The 22,191-nt window shown below is 41.2% G+C and overlaps 1 protein-coding gene across 4 annotated transcripts in view; it reads right to left on the bottom strand.

Annotated features, from left to right (window-relative positions):
- The window catches only part of nrg2a (neuregulin 2a), a 136,909-nt gene that overhangs the window by 12,694 nt on the left and 102,024 nt on the right, over positions 1–22,191 (bottom strand). For all 4 annotated transcript variants that reach the window (XM_066645507.1, XM_066645506.1, XM_066645503.1 and 1 more), the window contains exons 4-7: positions 17,053–17,173; positions 9,724–9,782; positions 3,632–3,655; positions 307–409 (exon numbers count right to left, since the gene is read on the bottom strand). In XM_066645507.1, the coding sequence (XP_066501604.1) occupies positions 307–409; positions 3,632–3,655; positions 9,724–9,782; positions 17,053–17,173 (307 nt within the window). The remainder of the gene's footprint in view (positions 1–306; positions 410–3,631; positions 3,656–9,723; positions 9,783–17,052; positions 17,174–22,191) is intronic.

The following is a 22,191-nucleotide window of genomic DNA, read 5'->3' on the forward strand; positions in this document are numbered from 1 at the left end:
AAGAGTTACACAAATACACATCACACACAATAATGACAGAAACTGTACACTCCTAAAACCAAATGAGGTCAAATCCGAGCAGCGCTTCTGGTTTCATTTTGATTTTGTAAATGATGTGACAAGGTTATGTTCAAAGAACTTTTCAATTTTCGTAGAACATCAGAATCAGGATCAGAATTTGAGAACATTATCACAAAGCCAAGAGTTAAAATCTAAGCCGGAGACTGTTTTAAGAGTGTACAAGGGAGTATAGTACCTCAATAATATTTTACCAGATTAATCATGTATTTCTACTGTGTTACTCACTTGGTTTTGCAGTAGGCCACTACACAAACGATGCCCACCACCAACAAAGTCACGCAGATGCCTGTGATTGTCAGGACTCTCCTCTGATAGAGCTCCTCCGCTTCTGTACCACCAGAAAAAGTACAACCAGAGATATATTTAGCCTCTCAAATTCACTCTAAATCTCCTCACATCCAACCCCTGTTAAACACTTTCCACCGCAGCTGTAATAATAAAACCACCAGTTTGGCCTAAACCACCTTGTGCTCTTGCTCTGCTAGAACCAGGGCCCCAAGAGCGCTGTCTAGGTGCAGGATGACTCAGGTTCTGCAGCGGAGGCAAGATCTACACAGTCATTAGCTGCAAGGGGATGAGGGTTAATCACAGTAGTGGAACATGCCTAGGCCTCCCCACTTGTCTCTAATGGGCCAGCTCAGCAGTGGAAAGTGCTTGTGTGAGCCATAATTTGCATCATTACCATGGCTGCGAGGGTGGCTGGACCTATGCTAAAGGGAATCCCTGAAGGCTCTGATGAAACCTGCCTCTCTGATGCCATATAATGCTTCTGTCCACTGGAGGGCATTGTGATTCAGGCCAATTCAAGAGCTGATTCGCTTAAGGATACACTGGCAAAAATACAGAAGGCTCAATAATTCAAGCCAGATTAATGGACATTACATAACAAAACATTTGCCATCAGAGTTGCAGGTCAGGTCTCTAAGTGGTGAAGCTAATTACAGCTCTTTTTTTTTTTATTGCCACAACCACAAATACAGCATTTCAAAAAAGGAAACTTAACTGTCCATAAAGCATGTTGAAAGTTGAGTACAATTCAAATGGTACTACAAATCAGATTTAGCAACCAAAATGTAAAAAAGCCTATATTTCAGCCTCTTGTGTTTCCCTGGGAAATAAACCGTTTAATGGTCACATGGACTTCATCAAAGAAGAATTAGGGGCCATGCTGCAGGAAGGTAGAAGCATGGGGGAAATGTCTAATAATTAATAGTGATATCATCCAGCTGTGTTGCGTTCCACACTAAAGAGCGGCTGTGAAGTGTAGAGCCAGAGAAAGGAACCAGGGGCTCTCGGGGCTAATTCTGCAAGTGTGTGACTCAAGTGTGTATGTTAATTTTTGTCTCCTTCTTCTCTAAACTCCAGTCCACTCTGCAGGTGGCAAAAATATGTGTGTATTGTCCATCGGGTCATTTTCAAGGGAAAAAAAGAGGCTGTAACAGAAGAAAACAGGTCATTCTAGAAAGGTCATATAAACAACTTAATTAGCTTGCTAATGGAGTCTGGCATGCTACTTATGACAGAGGATAGGGAGACAAACAAAATCAGGAAGAGCAAAACAAAAAACAAAAGACGATGTCCAATTTTCAACTGAAGTACCAAGCAACAGCAAGAATCTCAGGGGTGCAGGGAGAGAACGGCGAAAAAGGCGATCAAACAAAAATAGGAACATGGAGGACAAGCAGGAGTGCACAGAGGACAAAGAGAGAGGGCAAAGAGTAACAGAAAAAAGTGGAGAAGAAACAAATAGAAAGGAAAAACAGGGCGAGATATGACGAGACGAAACAAGAAAAGAGACAAGAGACATAAACCCAAAACACAAGATAAGCAATGAGAGGAGAGAAAGAGAAAAGACCAAAAGAAGAGACTAGATGCAACAAGATGAGACAAGAACAAAAGAAAAGAGAAGAACGGAGGCAATGAGTATAGACAAAGTAAAGAGAAAAGAAGAGAAGTGACGATAGGAGACAAGAAAGCAAATGAAAAGAGAAGGGAGCCAATGAGAGTGGAGAAACAGAGAGGAGATGTTTGAAGAGAGGAACCAGGAGCATGTGTAGGGAAAGAAACGATTCTTATCTGCAGCTCTCATCCCCTTTTTTACTGAGAATTCTCGAAAATGTGGGAATGCAGGGCTGTTGAGACGCAGTCCAGCATCCACTTCCCAAATCAAAGCAAAGTAGGACTCAGGTATAATTCAGAGAGCAGGACTCGTGTTTGGTAAACAAGGCAGGCTTTTAAAAAGAATGACGTCTAATAGCATAATCAAACGGTGGCTGAGGAAGCTTTGATGAGGAGACTTGCGTGAGTGAGGATGACAAGCAGGTGACACAACTTAGGTCTAAACTCACCAGGTGGAACATAATTGCACTCTTAGCAGTGTTAACACTACTGCAGTGTACACAAACAAATTCACTTGAAGCTATCCACTCGTAATGTTTACTGTGAGGTAAACACAAAGCGGCCAAGGCTTACGCATGTCAACACTGCATCATGTTAACCTTGAAGAAGGCAGGCAACACACGGCAGGAACTCTATACTTGATTTAGTTCCTCTGTATGGAGAAACTTAACTTTAGCTAGGAGTCATTTCAGGAAATGTGCCTGTAGAAATAATCTGTGTAGAACTGTATGTGCAATTTTACACTGAAAATGATCTGAAAATAAATTCGCATTTTGCAGGTGGGTGTTTCTAATGTTGTTAGATATGTGATGTGATTTTTTTTTACTGATATTCGGGCGGATTTGGAGTGTGTGTGAAGCCAAAGCCCAACTCCATTGTATAGACGAACGCAAAGGTTGGAGATGGGGCAAAGGTGGGAGCGAGTTCGTCCGATGCAGGAATGACATGAGTTTGGAGGGTGTATAGGGCTGTGGGGAGGAGTTTGTGCATGACCCTACTCCCCAGATTTGCTTATTAATTAGGGTAACGCTGTTTTTCTGCGTTGCGTGATAACACCTGCTGGAAACACTTCATGACGAATAACTCTGTAGCTCAGTGTACATCACTGTAACACAATACTGATGATGTGACATTATGTAGTGTTATTAAAGTCATGTAATGTCATTTCGATATACACTAGGTCAAGTGTTTGTGAATGTGTAAACAGGGTTTGTGTCAGAAAGACGGATGCAGATGCCATGCAGCTTTAGGAAGACCGGTCGAACAGTTTACCTACAGTTCTAGACAGGTGCCAAATTGTGGCTCTAACACTTGTTTAAGCAGATTCCGCCTGCTCACTGTAAAACTGCTTCTGATGCAGCACTTTGTAAGCGCAAGGAGAAAATCTTCCCTGGGTTCATTTAGAGCGAGGGGGAAAAAAAAGACAAAGAGGCCATCTGAACCCTCTGTCAAGTTTCCCCAATGGGACAAGGGCTGCAGATACAGATCCTCATGCTGACACTGGGAAAGAGGGGTTGTGCTGATGGACAGACTGATTTGTTAATCAATGTGTTCATTTGCTTTAGAGTCCATCACAGAGAGAGGCGATGAAGGCACGGCAAAGGCAGCAGGGGCCTAAACAGCTCTGCTTTAGAAAGGGACGGTTCCATACCCATAAATTCAATCCCAAGAGACTCTGCCATGACAGAAAGGCGACAGTTGGAGGGGGGGGAGGTATAAAAAACACAAGAGAGATAAAAAAGCACAAAGTTTAAGAGAAAGATACTCCAACATACATTGGCACATATGAGCTTTATGTGAGTGGCGTGAGAAGGTTGGAGACATTAGGAGGGAATGAGTCAGGCAGCAAGAGAAGCACAATGTTGCAGCTGAAAGTTATGTCAACAGCAAGCTGTTAGAGCATGCAGGGGCAGGCAAGCACACCACACGCTGCCCTATATGCTAGAACACATTTCTGGATTAGCAGGAAGAAGAGGCTGCGGGGGCCGTGGAGGGGAATCTTCTTCATCTTATACATTGTCAGTAAATTAGTTAGGATTCTGGGATGGTAAATTAGGGTTCATTTCTGTTTGAAGTTTGTTAGTTTTTAAAAGGTGTCACTAACATAGTTAAACTTATGTAATGTAACATTATGTTATGTGCAGATGAAGTTAATATGTACGATCTTTGTAATATTCAAGTAAAGTTAAATTGCATGACACTTGTTATACAGTTAAAATTAATATGCACAACCATTGTAATATGCCATTAATATGTAGGAACATCGATGAATGCCTTTAATGCATATGTCCAAAGTTAATGTTTCTGATTATTTATATATGCAGTTAATGTTAATATTATACATTTTAGCTCATCTACTGTCTCTATGTCAAAGCTCATTATCACATTAAAGGCAGGGCAACTAAACAGTGGAAATGCAAGAGGAATTCAAGAATGCAACTACACCAACATACATATTTTTTTCTTAAACAAATCTTACCTGTAGGGTACAATTACAGCTGTAGCATACAATTACAGACATGAAAAATTCAACCTACATTTTTGAGTTAATCGCAAACTTATATCCGATAGCCGTTAGTGAGAACATGCTGTTGTATTTATTATCAATCAAAGTCATGTTTAGGTTTATCTTGGTTGTGTTTTCTTTGTGGTGTTGGCTTTATCTTTGCAAGACAAGCACCGCAGTTGTTTTGGACAGGCACGGCTATAATTGTAGAAGTAAATTTGTTGAGAAAGTTAAATAAATTATTGAACTACAAACATTCATACAATTCAAAGTTCTCTTTTTTTGAAAAGGCTGTTACATACCGACAGCTGCATACTGACCGCTGGCATAATGGTAAAATCTGTTGTATACTAACTACTTGCAAATGCCTCTGCTTTATGTTCATAACACATACACTGTGTTTATAAAACCTGTCTTAGGAAGCAGCTTGTGCTCACATCTGTGTGTGTGTGTGTTAGACTGAGCCTTCCCCTTGTTTGTATGGGGAAAAAATCCTAAGATCCCTGTATATCCATGTTGTTGAATTGTATAAAATAACTCTGGATAATGTAAATTTTCCTAGCTTCTTGGGAAAAATACATATTTATTTATTTATTTATTTTGCCTGCAAGCGTTGTCCATGCTCCACCTACAAAAATATTCAACCCTAGCAACTGCTTTGTTAGGATTGTAAGTTTGTTCAAGTGTCACAGAATGTTGAAAAAATGTTGTAGTGTAACTCAAATATTGTAGAATAAACATTGCATAATAATATAATGTAATCATTCTGAGGTTCCTTTTTTTTTTGTTCACTTGGACAGGATAGACTAAATACAGCTTTTGTATCATGTGCATGAAGCTTTTAGTGATAAACATGATTGTCATAAGTTGAAACTGTCTAAACTGTTAGCTACTAATAAACTATTAGCTTGGCTAAAGCTATTTAGCCTTTGTACTTGCCATAGCGCATATTATGAAAAGTGCTATATTCGATTGCCTCAGGATATCAATAAAGACAAGCTACTTGTTGACAGTGATGGAGAGAAACATAGGCAGAAAAGGATCAAAGCTGTATTATATGGGCTTATTGCATGGCTACTCTCAGATAAAGACCTAAAACATTTTAAATAACAAAAATCTCAGGTGCCTCAGGTGTTAAAGCACACCTTGCCCTGATTAATAAATTCATTTTTATTACTACACTGATTGATTGCAGAGGGACTGGCGCCTCCTTCAGGGTGTGTTCCTGCCTTGCGCCCAATGATTCCAGGTAGGCTCTGGACCCACCGCGACCCTGAACTGGATAAGTGGTTACAAACAATGTATGAATGAATAGATGAACGAATGATTGCAAAAGCATTTCTCTGGTGTCCCAATACTGCAGCTGGACATTAAACCTCATTATTTTTTTGCAAAATGCAATAGAAACCTGTGATGGGTTAATTCTGTTATATATTTATTTAACTGACAAAAGCACAAAGGAAAGTATTCCAGTGTTTTCAGTGGCCACACTGTATTTTGTAAATATAAACAAATTGTGAATCTGATGCCTGCAACACAATACAAAAACAAACAAACAAAAAACATCGGAACAGATGCATGTTTACCACTATGTTATATCACCTTTCTCTATAATTACATATTACATGATTACATGTCCATATATTTGATTGGTACTGTGTAATCATGGCGAATAACTTAACATGACACCCTCATCTGTTACCAATTCTGCTGCTTATTGTTGAATGTGTTGCATTCATTCATTTATTTTCCTTAACCACTTTATCCTGTTCAGGGTTGCAGTGGTGTCCCATATTTTTGTGGTTTGTTGCAGGCATCAAATTCAAAAACAAAACAAAGTCAAGTTAATGAGTGAAAACATTGGAAATCTTTTTTTTTCTTTGTAAATTTGTCAGTTAAATGAATGCTCAAGAAAAATGAACAAATCACAGCTTCCTGTTTTTATTGCATTTTATGAAATGTCTCAACTTTAGTGGTCTATAAAACTGTCTCTAGTTTGCTGAGGAGGGCTCTGGAGCTTTTGGAGAAATCTGAACATGACCCATGTGGAACAGCAAAGCGACATAACATCCGATGTAATAATCCAGTGTCTCTTGTGGGTGGCGAGAGAGTCAATGGGCTGCAGCACTGGGGCCATAGCGTTTTCTCTGGGCAGCTTCACATGTGCTGGACATGAGCTGCGGCAAATCCCCACTGTTGTCATGACAACATACTTTCCCTCAGCCCTGGCTGGATGAGGCGGCCCAGATGTCTTAGGTTGATCGCAGGACCAACAGCACTCCCCTTCTCAAAGGAACTACATGTGTTTCTGTATGTCTGAGGCCGTCATGTCCCCAAGTGTTCTCAGAAACCACAGGCAATTTATGCTTTCACACAGCCACGTCAAGCCTGTCTCTTCCTCTGGAGTTTTAATGTCATGATATGGCTCTAATTGGCAACCAGGGGTAAAGGGACATTGTCAGTTGGGGTGAGAACTGGCAGAAGATCCAGACTGTGCTGTGTGTTGGCCCTCATGTTCTCCTCACAGAACCATCTGCACGGCCACTGAGAACTAAGAAATGCAGATGGGCCTTCCAAATGGAAGTGACATCACGTCTGATTGGCTCTGTGTATGCTGTTTCATTAGTCAGAGCTCACACAGAGATGGAGGGCACTCTTATTTCTTGTCGTTTTCACATTTCCCTCAAGCTGATTCCATTGGCATGAAGCTCTATTTGCATATTAGAAAGGAAATCTTCAAACACATGCCTAATAATTCAGGCTAATGTGGAATGTTTGTGATAAACTTTTACAACTAAAACGCAATTAGGTAAATGTAAAAAATTAGGTAACAATTCTAAAGCCGTGGTCACCAACCCGGCCTATCTAATGCAGCCAATCAGGAACTTATAAAGTGGTTATTATCATTTACTCCACTAATACAATAATCAAGTTTAATAAACTGGCAAGAAAATACTGCAAGTCGTCTAATATTATCTTGGAATTAATGCCATACTATATATTGTGTCTGTGGTTTACACTAAAAACATTTTTAAAAGCTATGTCTGTTAGGGCTGTTAAATTCTGGGAAATTGTCTAATTGCAGTATTCCAAAAATATCGTAACGTCAATTAAATTATTATTATTTTCTGTGAATTTAAAGTTAAGTTGTAAATTTTTATTTTATTTTGTGATCTCACATCTTATGGTTCCTTATGGGTTCCATCTGCAAGCAATTACCAAGCTTGATAAGACAACATTTTAAGATTTTAATAAATTGAATTGCAGCTCTTGCAAGATGTGAAATCCAATGATTAGTCGTGATTAGGTGTATATGTAATAAGCCATACACAGGGCATGTTTTGGGCTGGGGGAAGGTGTGCACACTATTCCAGCACTATTCCTGTGTGGCTGTCCTGCATGTTGGAAGACTCTTCTTTCTAGACCTCCCAAACGGAACACCACTATGGAGCATAGAAAGAAACCCAGGTTGTTGACAGAGCAAGTACCAACAAACCATGCACCTTTGACGTGCAAGGACTTGATAGGTGACCTGAACAAAGGTAACCATTCTGCAGTGATAAATCCCACGTCATGATATAACATGACATGTTAATAGGCCCTATGTCAAATTATACTTTTTGCTGTTTGCCATTTTGAGTGCCTCCTTAACAACATCCCATAAATTATACCTTTTTATCCTTTTATTTGGAGAGGAAATCTCTGCTAAAGTGCGCGCAGCTCCATAAGCTCTTCGTCCACACAGGGATTTGTTTATATCCAATCATGCCCGTGATTTATCTGCTGTCCTTTTTGCAAATAAACACGTGTTAACACAGGGGTCATGTTGAAACTAAACAGTGCCAGCATAGCAACGCTGACGGGAGCACAAAGGCCTGGTTCAGTGTGAAGGGCGGCCAAAGGTAGAAGCCAATAGCCCAGGGCCACAAACTGTCAGGCCCAATTCTTCGTCTCCTATTTAATCTGGGTGTAATTCCTCACTTGATGGACACGCGCAGTACGGATGCTGCCGTGGACTGGGGTTGAAGCATATTACCCCATGGTGAGGGAGTTATTTAACACCACAGAATAATTAAATGGAAGTTCTAGGAACCACATTTGTCTTGAAAGTAGCATATCTGAGCTAATAAATAAGAAAACCCAGAAAGGAGTGTACAGTATGTAAATTCATTTCCCTGAACTAGTAAATTGGCTTCAGAAGACAAAGCTTCATAAAAATCACATACTTCATATCTTCAGATCTGTCAAGCTAGCATGGCCTCCAGAGAAATGATTCTGCTCGCTTCACTGAAGATGGCATCATCTCAAGTTATCATGTGACTGTTATGCTTTGCGAGCATAAAAAAGAGCTGTCATGATCGTTTTAAATGCAATTTCAAACAGCTTAAAAAAATCTTTTGCTTATGGATCATGGCTAATTGGCAGCAATTAGACACACTTCTTTTAGATGCTTTGTGTACAGGTGGCATGACATTCAACTTTGGCATGTTTGATCAAACGAACGACAAGACCATTTGTGTCCAGTACTCTTGCCTGAACTTGATATTTTGAATAGAGGATGTGATTGTTTTTGGGCGCAGTGGGCTCCAGACATGCCAATTTGGAATTATATTTCTCATAGAACTGAATTTTGGAGCCATTTATAAAAAATATTTACTACACTGATATTAGGGTTTTATTGTTAATTTTTTAATTTTGTCTAAACATTTTTAAGAGTTAATGTTAACATAATGCTTGAACATATTGCTAGCTGTCCACTTCCTCTTTTTTTAATTGGATTTGTTCTGTTTATTTTGCTTTCAGTTAGAAATGATGTAGAATGTACATTTGCAGTTAGTAAGTACTTGTTATTTGTTTAAATATATTTTAGTTCAATCCATTTGTCACATATTTTTCGTATCCAACACTGCATACATTACACCAAATGGATGCATCTAATCATGGTCTGACATTAAAACTGGGAATTCACTTTCTACACATGCAGTCATATTAGGAACCATGCATATGGTCTATGATGTTAACTAATGATTCAGGTTTAAGATTTAAGTAACAAAATGCTTCATTAAAAGGCAAGGTATGGGGGTGAATCTGTAACTGAATGGGGTGACACTCTGATTTCAGTTTGTTAGAACAAGAAGCAGAGCATCCACGATTATCAAGGAGCACATTCCACACTTCCAGGTTCAGCATGCAACACTGACAGACAGACAGACAGATAGAAGAAGAAATGGACATACGGTAGAAACTGGCCATAACGTAGGTTTGACAGCGATCGCCAGTAAAGTCATTTGGACACCTGATGGAAAGAAACAGAACCACAGAAAAGAGGGAGAGAAAGAGGAAGGAGAAGGGAAATAAAGAACAGGGAGGGGCATTGTGAAAAGAGAAGAAACCACAAAAGAAAGAGAGGGCAGGAGAGAGAGACGGGAAGAAAAAGAGAAAAAGCAGAGAAAACATGAAATTAGAACAAGAGTAGCACTATGGACAGCAGAGGCAGAAGTGTCCCATTGTTGGCACCACTAATTCTGTCCTGGGATATAGAGCCCCCCCAGAGGAAGAAGGGGACAGCAGTGGTGCCAGAAAGACACCTCTCCTCTGTGTGAAGCTGCGCTTCTCAAGTCAACATACTTTCAGTAGGTTTGGGCATGCTCAGCCGCAGGGGCTCTGGCTGCAAGCACCGTGGCCCGAAGTATCCAGACGGACATCTGCGGGGAAGGAGAGGGGGACAAGATGACAAAACACCCATACATTACACATTTCAGCCCTTATGTGCTCTCATGCACCGGCAGTCCTGCACACTGATGTGGGAAGAGAGCTAATCCAATACAGAATCAATTTGTTGGAGTTATGTGATTAATACTCATACAGAATGTGACAATTTGGGGGGAAAAAAGTGCACAATTTTTAGGTGAATTGGAGCATTGCTAGCCAAGGCTGAGCTGAAATCATGTTGGTGCGGGATGCTGTGATTCTGACGTGATTTCCATTCATGGCTTTGATGGCCAATTATGCTTATTCATGTTATTCTGGTAAACAAATTAGCACTCATCAGGGCATAATGAGCATTATGGAGCTAATGTTTTCACAGCGCTAATTCCGCTAACTCAGACAGCTCTGCCATAGTCAGCAGTGGCTGATGAATGGCGCCTCACCACCTTCAATTTGCAGGACAAACAGAAAACGAGAGCATGTTATCTCCCATCACTTGGAGATCTGCTGCCTCTCCTCCTGTAGCTGGAGGAGGTTGTAACTCCACTTACCGTCCAAGCAACTCCCTCTCAGGGCCTTGTTAAAAGTGGCCCGCACCTCTTGGGGCACGTTCAGGGCCACTTAAAGTGAGATGTGAGGGGTTAGCCTGTGATCTGGCACATGTAACCCACATGCAAAGACTTGAAATGGTCCACCATTTTACGAGGTGATAAAAAAAAAAGGTGAGGACGAGACCTTAAAACTCTTTTCCACTAAGTGCTTTTCAAGCCCTTGGTGCTGACATGTATTTTCTAGAATATTTTGGTTGTTTCCATGTTCTAACATCCACATCCCACTAGTCTAATAGCTAATAATTAAACCCTTCTTTTTTTTGGCAACAATGATTGTTCTGAACAATCATAGTCACACTATTAAGGAAAGGATGGATATAAAAATACCATGAATCCAGTTAAAGAAATAAAGTGACAATTTCATAATGTCAGTGTCATGCTTTGATCAAAATACCACCAAGATCAAACAATCCAGCACAGTTCTCCCCATTTACACAGCTCTGTTTCAGCGCCCGTTCCTTTAAATGAGCGTGAGCTACCACTAACTGCTGTGTGAGGGCCTACTCGTGAGGTGTGAAAAGTAGAAGCTCTGTTTTTTTAGCCATTTTCACTTAGTTTCCTTTATTCTCCACAAAAGTAATCACTATTCTTGTTTCTCTGTGCTATACTTGTGTCTGTTTTGAAATGTTTAATATGGTCTTTTTGCTCCCACAGGAACACAGGTCCGGCACTGTAAATAGAGATACAAATGAGGGGCTTGTCTTTAGTCCCCACAGTTCACATTAGAAGAAGCACAACATCACAACGACTCTTTTTATCCCATTCACTGGGATTTCACCTTCAAAGGACTACAAGGTTGTCTATTGTACAATCCAGTTGGATGTATTGGTTTAACCGTGTAATGTACAATAAAAATATACAGCAATAGCAATAAATACAGTTAACATTTTGAAAGGCAAGAATGAGTCATTTCAAATGCATACTTTATCTATGTGAAAACCATCCAAAGTCCAGCTTAACAGACCCTACTAGGTAACCCTCTTAGGTCCCCCTTGGTGTGCAGACTTCAAGAAGGGCTAATTAGATGATTCAATAGAGCTGTGTCACAGCCGGCCACACCAAGAACCTTTGCTCTACATATCTAGTTGATGCTACCCAGAGTCTGAGAAATAAGAAGAGCTCTTAGAATTGAACTTCAGCCATTCTGCAAACATCACACACACGCACACGCACGCACACACGCGCACAGTCCATTGACATGAGGTGAGTAGTCTGGGACTGCAGACTAGGATAGTATTACTCCCCTCCACAATGTAGGCATGTTTTAAGTAATAAGTATGTGGCTAAGAGGGTCAGAGATCAGCGGAGACCAACATGTGTACACACACATGCACTTTGCCATCAGCCCTGTGCCTCTGGTCATCTGGGCTTGTCCTCCACTCTCTTCTCACTCAGTTCTGAATGGGGGCCAGACTGATCTTTAGCTGCCTGGTTGTCTGGACGCAGAAGTGTATATTGTGTTGCGTAAACGTTCTGTTGGCCCCAGGTCTAGCATGTCTGCATGTCTGTTGTTTGTTTCTTCCTTTGGAGTTTGTTTACAGAGAGTGTCCTGGTCTTGCGTAAATGGCTGAAGCTCAGGCAAGAGTTCTTTGAAGGCTCTACTGATGTTTATGGGGACACCTGCCCACTTCATCAACAGTCTGGATAGCTCTTGACTGCTTCTAGTTCACTCCATGTTTTGTACTTTTTATCTCCTTCTGGTCTTGTCCTTTCTGTTAAGAGTGTTTGGAAAATCTGCTCTGTGAGTGCCTTCCGTGCACATATACTACAGTAGCCTCCAAATGGAAAACAAATTAAAAAATCAAAACTCCTGTGAGCAAATTTAACAGCTCCCATGCGTTTCTCTAGCTTTAAATAGGGCTTTTCAAAACATGCAGGAATATTTTCCCACCATTCCAGTGTTCACTCTGATTCAAGTATTCCCAAATTCATTGACTTGTGTTGAGGTCTGGGTTCTGAAGATCCCAGTTTTGTTTTCTTTGTTGTATATTTCCTTTTCACTGTAATAGCCTCTTGATCTGAAGGAACACTCCAGCTCCAGGATGATGTTACATCTTACATCTCCACCACAAATTGACCATTGTCACTCCGACAGACATTAGCTCAAACCAATCTGCAACAAGCGAAAGTGAACAATTTATTGCATTTCTGAATTAGCTGCTTGTTTCAGGTTTTCTTTTTTTTTCTTTAATACAATTTCTCTCATAGTAGGAACAAGAAGAAATATCAGAGGTCAAACAGCTACGGCATTCTTCTTTCAGTGCAGTCAGAGAGATTCATAGAAACAATCCTTACACCTAGTCCTTCACCCTGCTCTGGGTCACCATTATACCGTGGAGCGTGAGCACTGTAAAGAGCAGAGGAGACGTGTCCTGACCCAGATACAAGGAGGCATCCGTTCTGACCTGGAGAGAGAGAGAGAAGCAGAGAAAGCACTGAAGCGTCTCTGTCCTGTCTCTGACTCTCACTCTGATTCAATCACCTTCTTTAATCATTCCACCAGCACACTCACCATGCGCTAACAAGACCCACAGACAGTCTGCTGCAATCAGAGCTCAAGATTACGCAGCTGGGGTTAAAGTGGCAGGAGTTTCTAACTCTGCACCGGGTTCTGAAGCATGTGCTTCCAGTTTTTATTTTATTTCACAGAGGTCCATTAGATGCAAGAAGGCATAATTGTGGCTATTCTCACTTCAGTATTTGTTTACTTAATTAAGCATACACATATCATGTGCAGTTTGAAATCAAAACGTCATCTGGATTGATCCCATGAAACCATAGAAACCTTTAAATTGTGGTTGTTTAAAGAATAATTTGGGAAATGAGGTTATAGGTTTTTCAGGAATGGGGAAATACTATATTTCTCTGAAGGTAACCCAGTAAACAAGGAACGTCCCTGGACGTTCAAAATAGGTCTAAAAGTAGTCTGTCCGTCAAGGACATATTTTAAACGTCAATGGACGTCCAAAATCCATCTTAATAAGTTAGTTAAGTGGTGACCAATCGATAACGTCAGTGGACGTCCAAAACGCGTTTTATACAAGTAATTTATTTCGGGTCCAATTAATAACGTCAATGGACGTCCAAAATGCGTCTAATAGTCGTCTTTTCAATGTCTGTGTTTGGACGTCTTTTCAACTTTCATTTTCAACTTTAAGAGAACGTTGATTAGACGGCAGTTACTACGTTATTTCAACGTTGAATCAACGGCTAAATGTTTACCGGGAACAGTAAAAATAAACCACAGATAAATTGATTTATACACATTACAGCTCAGAAATGTAAAAATATTTTTATTTGGACGCAGGTCCAAATGTTTAATATGTAAAATGGACGCGTGTGTATTGTAAACAGCAAATACGCACGAACGCGGGTTTCTTTTAGTGAATTCCAATGAGCCACGTCCAAGTCCATGTAGCCGCAGCCTGCAGCGTATCCTCCTAACACTGCCGCTATGAATCCATGATTTAGCAAAAGCAGAGTCTATCAATGTACTTCATCGAAATCAGCAAATTTAATCCTTATTGTGAGTAATTACGTGAATTACGTGAGTAAACGTGAGACCTGTCGTTAACTTTAGCACGGACATTCAAACATACCGGGAGAATGGGGAGGCGGAGATACAGGTTGATGAACAGGTCTAGCAGCCAGTGGAGATACTTGTTAAAGAAACAGTGTGATTTTTCAGCTTTTCATTGGTCATTTTGATATCAGCTGCAATGAACAGATTTAACACATTTAAAAAAGTGAAAAACACAAAAAATGGTGTTTTTAATCAGACAGCGACGAATATATATCATACATCATATCCTTAACGCTGTGTTTATATTTTGGTGGTTCATGGATGATGGCAGAAAAAATGTAAATAAAAAAATAAGAATCTGCTGCCAATCACTGCAACACTAACACTGCAGCCAATGGGCTGCTGCATCATTAAAGAACACTAGGTAGTATTCACTGTAATGCTCCACTGACCTGTAATAGGGAGAACAGAGCCTCTGTCTTGGCTGCACTATGTAACTTTGGATGGAGGATAGGAAAACCACCCCCTCTCACCAACCTTGTTTTCTGAACAGTCCTGTACAAATATATTACACTCTTCAACTGCAGGGGGAGCCCAAGAGCCAATTCAGCAAATCTTATTTAGTTTTCCTTTAAAAACTCTCCATTCCATAAAATATAGGCTGACACCATAACCCTGCACAAGTCACTGTTATTCCAGTAGAGCTGCCAGTGGATCTTGGTGGAATAGCATCTCTGCTCTTAAGCTGAAACCAACCACAGAATAAGAACTCTGTTGTGATTTTAGAGTATTGCTTGTTGCATTATACAGTGTAATTTTGAGCACTTTGCTTGGTCCTGATTGCTTTACTGATTTATTATTTTCAGCCAGAAAAACTGCTCTATTCAGGCATGCAGTCCATAATAATGCACAGGATTATAAATCTGCTCCATCTTCGACTCCTGCTGCTTTTGTATCTTCACACAACGTGACAACACTCTTCATGTGTGGCAGCCTCAACATGCTACACCCTGAGTTACATATCTTTACCTTCACAGCAAACAAATAATTAGAGCTAGGGTCATCGTTTCCTCTGTGCCACTTCTGTGTGTGTGTAACTTTATATTTCAAAGTGAAAGAAGCCAGGGCATAAATATGAGGCAGGCTGTCTGCCGACTTGTTCGGCCGGTGAGTAATACCCACGGAAGCCTGGCCTATATTGAATGAGATGGCTTTGGGGCAACAATTCCCTGCAGGCCTCGACTGCATTATCTGACTTTTCTGGACCCGTGCCTTGCCCGTGAGTGAATTAGCTGCACCAATTGAGTTATTGCTCCCTCCAATTTGTACACAGCTTATTGAATGGCTGTTGCAGCCATGTCCTCGCCGCTTGCTTGCAGAGCAGTATTCCAGTGGCCAGCACAGCAAGCATACAAAAACGCACAGACACACACACACACACATACATTCATATTGCAGCTGGGCTGACAGTATCAGCAGGTGCAAACATAACATGGCACAGCATGTAGTTGTCTAAGAGCTCTCCCACTAAAACACATCTACAAGCACCTGCAGAAATGTTTTGTAAAAGCATATATGACACATACTGTATATCTACTGCAAATACATACATTTACACATGTGCTTCTGGAGCTCGGCTAACCCCCCGATGGACCCCATTTATCTTCCTGCAGAAGCATAAAGCTACTTGATCCCCTTAGTCAGCTGTAGATTGTTTTCATAATAAGGGTCAAAACAAGATCTCCTCAGTGATCCTAAAAGCATCTGCGCAAAAGCCGCCTCCTTTCCCCTCCGCCTCCAAAAGTGAAAATGTAAGCAAGGGCCCTATTTACCTTGTGGGAGGCCTCAGCCTCTCGTAAATATTTGCACCAGCTCTAAACCAGCATGACATGGCATTTTGGAGTGGCCTGACGCGTGGTTCCCTCCAGCCCGCTAAAGGGGGCCTGTCAGTGTGGGGCAAGATGGCCATCTTTTCTTCCCCAAGCACATCACACAGTTAGAGAGACAAATCACACTCATCAACATCTGCACCAATGAGACAACCTGCTGTGTCCCAAACAAGCTGGAGATTAGGGGGACATGGAAGAGTACTGCTAAAGACCCATGATGGAGAGAGAGAGAGAGAGAGAGAGAGAGAGAGAGAGAGAGAGAGAGAGAGAGAGAGAGAGAGGGAGAGAGAGACAGAGCGAGAGAGAGGAGAAAGTGAAAATGTGAGGGAGAGAGAGAGAGAGAGAGAGACAGAGAGAAGAAAAAGAGAAGATAATAGGATAAGATGGATGATTTGATGGATTCCATTTGGCTTCTGCTGAAGAGGTTGTGTACTCCAAACAAAGCAATGGGTTTAACAAGTCTTCTTAATCATCTTCCCAAAATCCCCATTATACTCACAGAAGTCAACTTTTTTACACAGCTGTCTAAAAAGAGCTACATATGTTTACATATGCAGATATTCTGTTATGGATTCCATTCTAAAAGTGGAATTAGAGGTAAAAATAACAGCAAATGAGCAAGTCAGATAAGCAGATCAATTAGCATTAATTTACAATAGCAGATGACTAAGTGTAAACTGAAGAAAGAAAGAGACAAAGACAATAACAGAGAGCCAGAGAAAGACATGAGAGTTTAACAATGTGATCCGCTGTTAGCTATAATCAAACAAGTGGGGCCTCATAATAAAACTGAGAGACAGAAGAAGGGAGAGAATGGAAAAGCAAAGGACTCACTTGCAGGAGAGCTGATTTATACCATGTATGAAGTAGCACTCGCCATCGTTCACGCAGTACCCCTTCTCGGTGTCGTTGCATCTTCTGGCATGGCCGGAGCCTGGAGGTAACGTTGTGGTTACTGAGGGAACACAATACATTAGCATGTTAGCATTGCTCAAGCAGCACAAGTTGCGTTTTGAGAGATGGAAGGAAGGATAATCTTCCACTCTCCCCAAATCTAAGTGATACATCAAATACAGCTTCAAAATGTACTTAAACATATTTTATTTGCTTTGGTTGATTTTCTTGGTTTGACAAACAAAGCTTAAGTTAGCTGAAACACTAGGTTGCTAGCTGAAGGTGGAATAGAAAAAAAAGCTGTTATTGTCTTCAATGTTACATGATGAATTTTAGCTTTCTTCTAAAATGTATGTTTTGCACTCCCTGAATTATGTATTTATTTATTTCAGTTGATTTGAATAGCTAATGCACTTTTACTTTTACATTTTAATCAGCCTATAAGACCTATTGATTACTGTTGTGATGCATTCTCTTAGCAAAATGGTTTCTACATAGTAATGGCCACATACAAAAAAAAATGTATATACCATTTCTTTCAGTCACAGTACAGAGCAATTTATACATTACACATACAAGTATTTTTGACTGCACATGCTTGTGTAGTTTAAATAAAGATCATTTAAACCATCTAAAATACAGCCAAATGTTTGCTCAGTCATACTTAATCGTGTTATGTCTTAGTCGACACTCTGGTGACGTTTCCTGCTGAAAAACCTGCCACCCTTTCTCAGGAATCAATTGTAAAAGACAATGTGAACCATCCAGAGAGATAACATTCATTACATCATGCTCGAGGCGGCTGGCGTTATCCTCATAATGGCCATCTTATCCCATCACTGAGCCAAGACTCCACACTCTCAATCCCATCTAAACAGCGTAATAAAACAGCCATTCACTTCATAACAATGACCTCTTAGTCCCCATCACTTATCTTTCCCTCCATTTCTACTTCCCTGATGGCGTCTCAAGATGTTCAACGTGTAAAAGATAAACATTTCTGTAAGGAGCCCCCCCCCCCCCCCCACACACACCCCCCACACCCTCCCCCATGCCTTAGTGCAATCAGACTTCTGGAATGGTTACTGACTCTTACTGTATTTGCCAAGAAGCATTCAGTAGGAGGGAAAAAGACAGAAAGAAAGAGAAGGGAAGAAAAGAGAAGGGAAGAAAAGAGGACGACAGGAAGACAGTGAGAGGAGTAGAGAGGTGTTTGTGGGTGTGAGAGAATTCATGAAGTGTGATTAGGTGAAAATAATGTGAACGAACTGTTCTTTTAAAAAACGTTATTTGCCAGGAATCTGTTACAAGTGCATTGTCGAAGCTCCCCTTATCTACGCCTTCCATTCAAGCAGCCCTCTACTGGGGCTCATGTGTGCATGTTTATTGACTTTCGAATCAAAACAAGAAAGAGGTGACGACTGACACTGGAAGTCGTTTCCTGCTGGTACACAACTCCACCATTTATCAACTATTGTGTGGGACAATCTCACAAATTCTCATGGCAGCACAGAGCAATTATGGTGTTTTCCAAGCCTCTGATTTTTTGTAAAAGAACAAACTGCACTGCAGCATATTCTCCACAACTCACCAGGGCCAAGAGCACATGCAGCTGCTTGCTGTCCCTAATGAATAGGTTCGTGTGAACATGGTGTGAAGTTCTCATGTAAAAAGTACAAGTATTGTTGTGATCACTTGACAAACTGTAACAAACCATGCAAAAGTAAACATGTATTTTATTATAAATTTTATTAGTTAATGGGTCATTCCTTCATTACAGTAACATAGATAACGGAAAGTTGAAGCTTTTGACAGATCATCATGGCCAGGTCATTATGACACATAAAAGTACTATGGTCACGTTTTCCTGTCATCCTGGGAACATCTGGCGCACCAAGTGCTAAACACAAGGCCACACGTGCATATTCAAACACAATGGTAACTTTTGTTCAAGGTATTTTCTATCTTTAAATCAGACACCACTAACTGATACACTTAGTTTACAGAACAGCGATGCACCTTCCTGAGCATGCAGATACATGCCACACGCAGTTCTACAACATCATTTATCTTTTACAATCCTGAATACCATTCTTCTGTCTGAGATGCTCTGATCTACTGTGTCTGATATTAAGAGATCATAGACAATAGATTAAAATACAAAAAAAAAAAAAAAAAACCCAACCACCCAACAAGAGCTTCGTCTGCCTGTGTTTGATGATTGAAGACAATCTTGTTCCAAATGAATGTGTGAAAAAGTGCAACAGCACGTAATGGGAAGGGAATTGTCTTTGGAGCAGCCTCAGGCGAGGCAGGCCAGACAGCACAGTCACTCCGAAACTTGTGTTGCTATTCTCTTCTTCTCAGTCTCCCCCACTGTCGCTGGCTCTAGGTGAATATAGCAGTGATAGGACGCTCATGCTGGCAGTGGGGAAGTGGCCAGGCAGAAGAAGAGCTCATGATGGGACCATAGCGACCAGCGCACATCTGGCACACCTTAGCCGCAGGAAGAAGAGAGAAAACGAAAACACTGCACATGTGCATCTCCCTCTCTCAGGAGGTTTGGCTGGTATGAAAAACGTATTGCGTCGTCTTTTCTGGCTTAACAAACACACAGCTGTTTATGCAGGTGATGGTGGAAAATGTTCTAGGATTTTCAGTCAGAGAATGACCTTAATTATTTTTAAATATGTCCTAGAGGTTGTGAGTTCAAGTCTTGCTCCGGTGACTGTCTGTGAGGAGTTTGGTGTGTTCTCTCTGTGTCCGTCTGTGTGTTTCCTCCGGGTGACTGTCTGTGAGGAGTGTGGTGTGTTTTCTCTGTGTCCTCGTGGGTTTCCTCCAAGTGACTGTCTGTGAGGAGTGTGGTGTGTTCTCTCTGTGTCTGCGTGGGTTTCCTCCGGGTGACTGTCTGTGAGGAGTTTGTTGTGTTCTGTCTGTGTCTGCGTGGGTTTCCTCCAAGTGACTGTCTGTGAGGAGTGTGGTGTGTTCTCTCTGTGTCCGTCTGTGTGTTTCCTCCGGGTGACTGTCTGTGAGGAGTGTGGTGTGTTTTCTCTGTGTCCTCGTGGGTTTCCTCCAAGTGACTGTCTGTGAGGAGTGTGGTGTGTTCTCTCTGTGTCTGCGTGGGTTTCCTCCGGGTGACTGTCTGTCAGGAGTGTGGTGTGTTCTCTCTGTGTCCGTCTGTGTGTTTCCTCCGGGTGACTGTCTGTGAGGAGTGTGGTGTGTTTTCTCTGTGTCCTCGTGGGTTTCCTCCAAGTGACTGTCTGTGAGGAGTTTGTTGTGTTCTCTCTGTGTCTGCGTGGGTTTCCTCCAGGTGACTGTCTGTGAGGAGTGTGGTGTGTTCTCTTTGTGTCCGCGTGGGTTTCCTCCGGGTGCTCCGGTTTCCTCCCACAGTCCAAAAACACGTTGGTAGGTGGATTTGCCTCTCAAAATTGTCCGTAGGTGTGAGTGTGTGAGTGTGTGTCACCCTGTGAAGGACTGTGAAGGACACTGTGAAGGGGGTGTTCCTGCCTTGCGCCCAGTGATTCCAAGTGGGCTCCGGACCCACCATGACCCTGAACTGGATGAACGGTTACTAACAATGAATGAATAAATGAATGGTGGAATTATTGTCATTGGCTAACCCGTGCTAATCTTTTTTTCTACTCATTTTCTATTTAAAGCATTCTGCTTTTATCCAGACTTACACTTCTGGTCATGTTACAGAGGTAGGCAAACTTAATATTAATTCATTGTAGCACTGTGTGCAAATCCGAACAGGAAATTGAACCCACCCTCCAACCACTCAAACTAAATTATATTAAAGTGATATCAGTATGACGACTTGTACAGACGTATCAGTTACATGCCATGCACTGGATGGTAATATGCAGCAAAATAATGCCATAGAAACCAATTTCTCAGGATGCAAATTATTTGCTCAATCAACCATACAAAGGTTTCACAGAAATCACTCAGAAACCACTCAGTATATACAACAACTGGAAATGGCTCATGTCAAATGTTGGCAAAGCATCAAAGAGCACCGTGGAAAGACAGTGCTTTGTAGGATTTCACATCAATTGTTACTAAATTCTAACATCTGCCCCTGTACTTTATCTCACCTAAGAATCATGTTGATACTGTTTTTCCGAAAACAATAAAATAAAATATTCTTCGAGAAACAAAAGTGGACAGATATACAAATAAAGTACATATTTGTAGTTGTCGTTTTTGTGTGGAAATAAACAGGTTAGACTGTGTAAATTCAACGCTTTCAATGTCCCAGCGCTCCGAGACCCCGTCTAGTGTCAACATGCCGAGTGGCTGAATTTGCATAAAGCAAAAGTGACTGCTATGGAGATTTATCCTCTCAGTTCAAAAGAGACTTTTTGTGATTTATTTGTCATTCAGTGACAGCTACGGCACGATCGATCAAAAAAAAAAAAAAAAAAAAAAAAAGCAGGAGCTTGTATTTTATTGTTTTTAATTCTGTTCAGTTAAAGCAGACATTGTAATACATGTATTCACTTCATTCACGTTGGTGATAACTTGCTTTTCATGTAGATATTTGTTTGTTTCTTTTTAGACTGCAGTGAGTACCTAATGCCAGCTTTGTTTTTAGCTTTTGTCTCCGTCTGCCTCTTTTTTCTCTGCCCTTCCCTCATCACCTTATTATCTATTAATCGCATGGTCTGGCATGAAATCAAGAGAAGAAGAAGAAAAATGTATTGCAGAGCAACAGGCAGAGGCACACTGTAATAACAGTGCTCTTCTGGCTTGCACAACACACACATGCAAAATGCAGAGAGAGCTGGCTCGGAGCCAACGCTGTTGCCGAGAGGCGTGTGCTCTTTCTCCTAGACCCTTCTACCACCACCTCCATTGTACAGACTTAACCTTCCAGAGTTCCTCTGTGGCCAGACTGGAGCATATATAAACCTGTGATCCACATCGCCTCAGTGCTCTTTAAAGCACGCTAGTGGGAGGCCTCCACTGTCCACTCAGTTTAGAGGATACATGCCCCAAGTGCCACAGCTCTAGGGAGGTTTTTTTTGTGTTTCTTCCATTGTTTCTCTTTTATTTCCAAGACTCAGAGCAACG

Source organism: Hoplias malabaricus, chromosome 15, assembly GCF_029633855.1.
Source record: "Hoplias malabaricus isolate fHopMal1 chromosome 15, fHopMal1.hap1, whole genome shotgun sequence".
Lineage (NCBI taxonomy): Eukaryota > Metazoa > Chordata > Actinopteri > Characiformes > Erythrinidae > Hoplias > Hoplias malabaricus.